Source organism: Microtus ochrogaster, chromosome 6 (assembly GCF_000317375.1).
Source record: "Microtus ochrogaster isolate Prairie Vole_2 chromosome 6, MicOch1.0, whole genome shotgun sequence".
Taxonomy (NCBI): domain Eukaryota; kingdom Metazoa; phylum Chordata; class Mammalia; order Rodentia; family Cricetidae; genus Microtus; species Microtus ochrogaster.
This window is the reverse complement of record NC_022013.1, coordinates 59,410,526-59,418,739: the sequence shown is the minus strand read 5'-3', so window position 1 is coordinate 59,418,739 and position 8,214 is coordinate 59,410,526. Positions and strand designations below refer to the sequence as shown.

The 8,214-nt window shown below is 50.1% G+C and overlaps 1 protein-coding gene across 4 annotated transcripts in view; it reads left to right on the top strand.

Moving 5' to 3' along the window:
• Nucleotides 1–3,278: 3,278 nt before the first annotated feature.
• Nucleotides 3,279–8,214, top strand: part of Arhgap22 (Rho GTPase activating protein 22) — a 157,783-nt gene continuing 152,847 nt past the window's right edge. For 3 of the 4 annotated variants that reach the window (XR_003377069.1, XM_026779908.1, XM_026779911.1), the window contains exons 1-2: nucleotides 3,279–3,583; nucleotides 6,184–6,343. Coding sequence is in view for 3 of the 4 variants with exons in the window: in XM_026779908.1 (XP_026635709.1) it covers nucleotides 6,292–6,343 (52 nt within the window). In the remaining variant the exon portion in view is untranslated. Of the gene's footprint in view, nucleotides 3,595–6,183; nucleotides 6,344–8,214 lie in introns of all 4 variants that reach the window. The other variant, XM_026779909.1, reaches the window with a different exon arrangement.

Sequence of the window (8,214 nt, the reverse complement as noted above, 5' to 3'; positions counted from 1 at the left end):
TTTCCTGTCAGCAGCCAATGGGGCTCTCGCTTCCCTGCATCCTCATCAATAGTTGTTTTTGTGGAGTATTTTTTTTTTTCAGATGATAACCTTCTGACTAAGGTGAGTTAGAATCTCAAAACGGGATCTTCTTAAGATTTATTTTATTATTCTGTCTGCGTGTTTGCTTGCAAGCCCGAAGTGTTCATCAGATCTCATTACAGGTGGCTAGGAGCCACCATGTGGTTGCTGGGAATTGAACTCAGGACCTCTGGAAGAACAGTCAATGCTCTTAACCACTGAGTCATCTCTCCAACCCCTCAAAACAGTTTTAATTTGGATTTCTCTGGTGTCTAAGGATGTTGGCCATTTTTCAAATAGTTATCAACTGTTTGCTTTTCTTCTTTTGAAAATTACCTATTGAGTTCACCTGTCCACCTACTGACCGGTTGATTTGGTGTTTCGTTTTTAGAGTTCTTTATTCTGGATGTTGACTTCCTGTTAAATGCATAGCTGGAACAAACTTTCTACCTTGCAGACTGTCTCTTCTCTCTGCTAATGACTTCCTCCACTGTGCCGAATAATCTCCACTTTAGATAATAACCTCGTGCAGTTCATCCTCAGTTCCTGGGATTGTCTCCTATGTTGCTGTGTTTCCTATGTTCCGTTTGGAACTCCCTCACCATGCCTACACTGACGTGTTTTCCCTGCTTTCCTCTAGAAGTTTTAGGATTCAGAATGTTTTGAGTGTAGGACAGGAGATGCATATCTACCTTCATTCTTCTTAGGACTGATATCCAGGCTTGCTGGTCTCCCTAGACGAAAATGCCAGTGGGCGTAGTTTGGGGGAGACACCAGATAATTGGATCAGAGTCTTCAATTCATCAGATGGTCTCGGCTACATTGGTGCGTTGTATCCACTTGTATTTATAGTTATTATTGAGAGAGTTTGCTTGTTCCTGTAACTTTGTTGCTTGGTTTGGGCTGGATTCTAGCTGGGTTATTTGTTGCTTTCTCTTCTCTCCTATTGGAGTTAGGGCTTTGCTGGTTTACTGTGTTGGACACAATGAATCCCTTCTTAGTCCATCATCCCACTCACCATCCCACTTAGGAAGTGTTTTCTTGGTGTTTAGAGTTCCGAGGTGTCTTCCTTCGGCAATGCTGGCTTTGTGGCTATTAACTTCTTTGTGTCATGTTAAACTTGATATGTCTTGATGTCTTCATGAATGTTAAAACATAATGTTGTTCCTCCCTGTTGCTGTCTTCTTCGGGCCATGGGTTGGGTCCTTGCTTCATATGTCTGCTCATATATATTCCCTTTGTAGTCGTTGATTCTTTTATAAGTGACTCTTGAATTCTTCGTCTGGCATCTACGCTAGCTCTGTGTCTTCACACTTGGAAGCTGAGTTATCTTGTGGAGCGGTGGCATTGCTGTCCTTGGTCATGTCCCTTACCATCCTTCGTTGTGTCCCTTGTGTTTCCGCATTGTAGCTCGCATCTCTATTGGTTTGGGTCTCCTTCCTGGTCTCACAGGGATCCGCTCAGGAGTGACCGTCTCTTGCGGGCTTCCTCTTCAGAACCATTGGGAGCAGAAGAGCAGATGCTGTGACAGCCACAAGACAGAGAAACACACTTCAACCCGATGAGAGCCCACGGCTGCACCACCGATGCCTGGGGAAAAAAATACGCAAAAAAAAAAGAATGAAATAAAGACTGGAGAAGGATGATAGAACAAGGGATTAAATAATAATTCATGATTTTGGATAATTAAAAATCATAAACATAAACATAAATAAGAGTAATGAAAGTTAAAAACATGAAGGATGATTAAAAATACAAAGAAAGTCGAAATGCTACAAAAGCGGAGGCAACTATCAGCAAAAACGTCTGCCCACCAGGCAGTGGTGGTGCATGCCTTTAGTCCCAGCACTCAGGAAGCAGAGGCAGGCAGATCTCTGTGATTTGAGCAAGCTTGGTCTACAAGAGCTAGTTCCAGGACAGGCTCCAAAGCTACACAGAGAAACCCTGTCTTGAAAAGAAAAAAAGAAAGAAAAAAAGGCTGCTCAATAATGGAAAAACGTGAAAGGGAAATGATGTAACTACATTAGAATCTCAAAAATCAAAAGAAATAGTTTGAAAATAAGGTAAAGTAAAAATTAAAAAAAAATGAGAACAGAAAGAATCAGAAAAAAAAGAAGTATAAAGAATCAGAACAAACTCCTGGGCTCTCAAACCTTGAGTTTTCCATTGAAGAAAACTGATTTTCCCTTTGAGTGGGAGTCAGAGCGTCTTGGTTGGGAGTGAACTCGTCACTCAGCAAACTGCCCGATGTGACCTACTGTGTTTGGTCCTCTAGAAGATCCACGGGGTCAGTTATATCCCTACCATCACTTCACAGACAGGGAAGGGGGCTCAGGGAGGCTGTGACACTACCCGGTGCCCAGCACAGAAGTCAGACCCCTCCTCCCTCAGACTGCAACCCCAGCCACCTCTTGCTGGAAGACTTGAGTTCCTTCCCCAGTGTGCACAAGGGAGACCTGATGTGGGTATTTTCCAGCGAGGTTCCCAGGAGCTTGGGGGCTGATGAGAGGTCCAACAATACAGGTCCACATCCTTGCCTTTTAGCCTGTTAGCTTAATCAGAGGCTCAGAGGCCATTCCTGACAGTGCCTTTGCTGAGCCCTGGTGAGTGGGAGGCTGGCCCATCAGTGTGAGCATCTTATCTCTCCACTTCTCTCCTGGGCGTTGGTTTTTAATCTCCTTTGCTACCCAAGGGTTCTTTGATTGATTGATTGATTGATTGATTGATTATGTACACGGTGTTCTGTCTGCCTGTATGCCTACAAGCCAGTAGAGTGCACCAGATCTTATTACTGATGGCTGTGAGCCGCCATGTAGTTGCTGGGATTTGAACTAAGGATCTCTGGAAGAATAACTAGTGTGCTCCTATCTACTGAGCTATCTCTCCTTTGCAGTTCTTAGGGCCTAACCGTGAGGCAAGGCGGAAGGATTGATCTGATGAGAACAAGAATCTAAGCAGTCCCAGGAACCGCACACAACTCTCTAGCAGCTCCTGAAGGGTAGGAAAGCAGTACCTGGGGGCCACAGGGAAGAGCAGACCAGCTCAAACTGCCTCCAGACCCTGGAAGGAAAGCAAAACTCAGCAAACAAAGCCAGGGTCTCGGAGCTTGGGCGACAGCACCTCAAATGACCACCAGAGGGCGCTCCAAACCAGCCAACCCAGACCCTCCTCAGCGAAGCACTTCCCCGCAAAGGTCAGCCTTCCGCCAGAACACTTTCCGAGCCGCTGAGGCTGCTGCAGCCTTAAGAGGCCAGCCAAGGATTGCCGTCAGAGCATCATCCCCAGAGGCACCGAGGAGACAGGAAACCTGCATCCTGCCTGATGATGTTCAGCCTGGGTTGCACCCCCTGGTCCTGCCAGCGGGCTTATCCCATGGGAGCCCGGGGCAGGGCCAAAGGCAGGGCGCCTACGGGGTGAGAAGAGGGGCCCTCACCCGAGTGCTCCCTCCAGGCGCCGAAGAAGGAGTCCCCGGAGGATCAGGCAGAGGCAGAGAAGCCTGCTCTCCAGGTTCAGGTGAACAGAGGTGAGGTCCAGGTGAGCCAGGACTCTAGCACACACAGCAGGTCTCCCACCCAGCAGCGACCTGGGTGAGTGGACAGCCGGGGCTGCACACTGTTTCCAGACTATGGGGCTGTGAGTTCGTACTTTAAAACTGGATTTAAGAGCCCCTCCTAGGCCTCATTAAATTTCTGCGTGGCTCGGAGCACCACGCTTCCACAGTGAGACCCTTGCCCAGGTGCTGGCGGGTGTCAGGTAGATGTCTTTGGTTGGTGTACAGTCCTATGGCAGTTGTAATTAACGCCTGCGGGTGAAGCGCTGTAGGCCACAGGGGCCCTGGCCCGAATCCAGGGCAAACCGATTTGTTGTGAGCGTGGTGCAGAGCCATGGCTGGAGCTGAGTCACGTTCAGAGAGGCGTCCAGCTCACCCTTTGATGGCAGGCCCCACCGCTGTACTTGGCTTGGCTGGGTGTGGCCTGCTCTTGACCTAGCTTAGAAAGGTGGGTTAGGGGAAGGCCGAGGTGGAGGGTCGAGAGCAGTTTCTTTCTCTTTCACAGAGGTGGCCCCTCTCTACCGCATTCCCACAGTAGCATAAGGGTTTGGGCGCCCCCACCCCCGCCCCATTACCGTCGGGACTATTCATTCAGCATCCACTTCTCTCTGCCAGCCCTCCCTAGAATTGTGGGAAGCAACGCCGCCCAGCCCCCTAACTCCAACCCAAGGCCAGGCTAACTTTAGCCAATCAGCAGTCCCACTGGTTTGGATGAATCTAATCTCAGGTGGGTTGGTTAGTGTCCCCAAACAAGCGCTGAGGAAAGAAGGGTTTAACAGTGATTGGGAGAGGCTCCTTGGTTCTTCTGAGACTGGAAAATCTACTCTTTTCCTTCTGCTGGGTGGGAGAGAAAACAATATTAGCTCCTGAAGCTGATCCTACCCAGATGAAAGAGTGAGACGGAGGAGGAAGGAAGAGGGGGAGGAGACCCCAGAAGCAAACAGAAGGGGAGAGAAACCCCAGGCTTGGTTGACAGAGTCAACCTGGATCTAGCCATGCCTGCCACTGGGGTTATGAGGATCTTCCTCCTAACGTTTAGGAGCCAATATGGAAATTTCAACTCTAACTTTAGTCTTCTGTTTTGTTTCATTTTTTTTTTTTAAAACAGAGTCTCATGTAGCCCAGGCTGGCTCTGAACTTACTATGTAGCTAAGGGGAGCCTTGAATTTCTGATCCTCTGCCTCCACCTCCTGAGTGCTGGGATTACAGATATACACCACCCCTGACTTTGTGTCCTGCTAGGGAATACCCAGGTATGGACCCAGAACTTTCATGCCTAAGCCTTGCTACAATGGGTTTGGGGGTTCCACACCCCATCCCAGTCCACTGTGTTTTCAAGCCCTGCATACTTCTAGAACAGAAGGAAGGTGTCACTCCAGACCCATCAGGGTCTCTGAGATCAGTAGCAGCTTTAGGGCCTTATTTCTCAGCCCCAGCTCTGTCTCTGCCCTGACCTTGGAGGCTTCCAGCTCTCAGCTGTGCACTCTAGGCTGTCTGTGCTCCTGGACAAAAAGTCATGCTGGCATCTTGGGCCCGGGCCCTTGCAGATTTACTACCTACCCACTGTTTCTTTCTCCCGGCTATCCCAAAGGCAGTCTGCCCTCTCCACTCCAAGTGGAGACCAGTCAGTAACAGGGAATGTGCCCAAATGCTTAAGTGTGTGCCAGAAGCACTTTGACCCAGCATAACCCACAGAATGCCAGCCACTAGTCCAGAGCCCCAAGCTTCCATCCTGTGGCATGGTGATGAACTGATGAAGGCCCACATCCCTATCTCCCCTACATTCCAGCTTCCCCCGGCCCAGGCTGGAAAGATCCGCCAGGACTCATTTTGTAACTTCAGGCCTGGTACAAGCTCAGCTTACAGAGGTTAGCGGAGTAGCGACAAGGTGGGTAGGGGAAGGGCATTCTGGACTTGTCCTTCCGGGCTTTATCTGCAGGTATGTCAGATGTACGAAGACAGGTGACATTGTGCCTGCCACCTAGAGCCCAGCTCTGCCTTAGGTCACTTGGGCTACTGTGTGAAGAGTGTTGATGGCTACACAAACACCCCTTGGCTTACTATAACCAAGCTCGTTTGTGTGTTTGTTTTTATCAGTTTTCCACATGATACAAAAATGACAAAATTTCTAAAAATACAATGGAGAAGTGGCACCCTGAGGATGCCACTTTCTGGGTGGCATAGCTTTCCTGGGTTCTGCCCCTGCAACTGGATCATAAGCCCCAGAAGCCATGGTGCAAACCAGAAACCACCCACATGTTCAGAGAAATCTGCACATGTTCCCTTGTGCAAATGGCTCCTTGGAAAAATCTAATCCAGCTGCTGGAGCCCTCTGGCTCTCAAAGTCCTCGCTTCTGCTGACACATCTGGCATCTCTTCCCTCTGCGAGGCAGTTGTCACTGCTGGTCCCATTTTACAGATTTGAGGAACTGATACTCGGACTTCCCCAAGTTTGCTCTCAGATCCCCAAGGTACACGCTCCACAGAGAAACTCATCCCTCATACCAGGGCTTCACGCTGGAAATCCAGGCAAATGCCTTAAAGGGCATTCTAAATATATTTCTTTACTATAGATGCTGATCGCCTGCTACTGAAACCAGGAATTAGCTTGTCTGCCTGAGGACGTGGCTGCTGCCTTCGAAAGAAGGCACGGGAGAAATCTGCCGACTGCCAGCCTAGCGATGCTGCCGACGGCTTCCAGCAGAAGAAGAACCTTCGCTGCCAAATACTTCAGTAAGGATTTGATTCTGTGTGGAGAATGACTGTGTGTTTGACTCCTTGCTTGAGGGTGGGGTTGCTCAGGGCCACTGAGGGAGGCTTCTTGGTCCTGTGGGCACCGTGCAGTCAGGGCTCAATCTTCCTTTAGCTTTCAGAGCTGACTGGTGGCCCATCTGCTCTGTGTCTGCCTGAAAAACGGGCTCCAACATGAAAGCAAGTGTCAGGGGCCCTGGGCTCCAGTGGCTGAGGACTCTAGTGACATTTAATGTCCATGAGGACCACCATGACCATAGCCTGCTCAGACACTAGGTAAACCCCCACAGGGAGAGCTGTGTGACCCAAGGCTCCCCTGTCTGCACCAAGAAACAACCCAGCCTGGCAGTGAGCTAAAAGATGTGGAGGGTGGTTGAGCCTGGAAAGGGCTGAGGAGGAAGCCATTACCCACAATGGGACTATTGTCTGTTTGAGTCACAGGCAGATGCTGGTCGGGTGTGCCCTGAAGGTGCTGGTCCCTTCAAGAGCCAAGCCTTGTAGGTGCTGGGTCACACCGATGTAGGTCCAGATGGTGCAAGGTCATACGAGTGTTGAGCCTTACAGGTGCTGTGTCTTGCTGGTGCCGAGCCTAGCAGGTGCTGGGTCACATAGGTGCTAGGCCTTGCAGGTGCTGGCTAGATGTACCCCTCAGATGGTAGGCCCTTCTGGAGCTGCCCCACTCAAATCTGTGGGCACTGTCTGGAGCCCAGACAGGAAGGAGATGGTTGTGTTTGTAACTGGGTGATGTTCTCTGGTTGTAAGGACCGGAGAGCTGGATTCTAGAAACAGATGCCGTCTGTGGTACCCTCAGGGCCTCTCGTCCTGCGTTAGAAACTGAGGGAGCTCTTCAAACTCCCCAGCCTCCTCTGGAGATGTCTGCTTAACCATCTCAGGCGGACCCCAGGCTTCAGGACATTTTATGTCACTGTGAGCATGGGGAGAAAGTAAGCAAAGCCACAGGGCTTGGACCCCAGCTCTGCCGCTATTGTGCCCTGAGCTGGCGTGTGTGGGATAAGGAGAAATTTTTCTCTTTCACAGAGGCAGGTCTGGGTGGACTGGAATCTGGACTGGGCTCTGAGTCTGGGCTAGAGTCCAGGTGGAAGTTCCACCGGAACCAATGCGCAGAGATCAGGGGAGAAGTCGGGCTGGGGCGTTGAGGTCACAGCAGCTGATACTCTCCTCCAACTGGGGTCACAGTGTCATTCAGCTCCAAGTGAAAACCCCTGGCTTCTGTGGGAGGGTCAGCTGCCAGATTTGTCTGATACGATGGTTTGTGCCCCCACCTCCAAAGGGCATGTGCCAACCTATTGCGAAAGGGCAATGGAGATGTTACATGAGAATTTAATGAATAAGATTACATTGATTTTTTTATATGAAAGTGAAACTCACGTGGCGGAGAGTGAGCCGTTTTGAAGTGTAAAATTCAGTGGCAGTCCATGCATGCAGCACGCTGTGTGGTCACACTGTCATCGTCCATGGTGTCCTGCATGGGCTAGCAGTCCCCGTGCACAGCCAGTCTGTCTGTGTGTGGTGACTTAGCTGCTGCACAGGGCTGATAAGTGTGTGTGTGTCCCTCTGTACCCTCTGTACCCGCCCTTTGCACTCAGCATGCTCTCATCCAGGCTTGTGTGTGATGGAGCAGGTGTCTGTGCTGTCTTCCTCTTGACCATGCTGGTTTTACGTAATGATCATCTCAGACTCTTAGACAACTTTGAAGAAAATGTTAATGTCATTGCACAGAAGGCTTCAGACAAGGACCGTGTTATGGGAACAGTGGGGACAACTTCTCTCTCCCCACCCTTGATCAGGTTATCTGGTTCTCTCCTCCTCCTCCTCCTCCTCCTCCTCCTCCT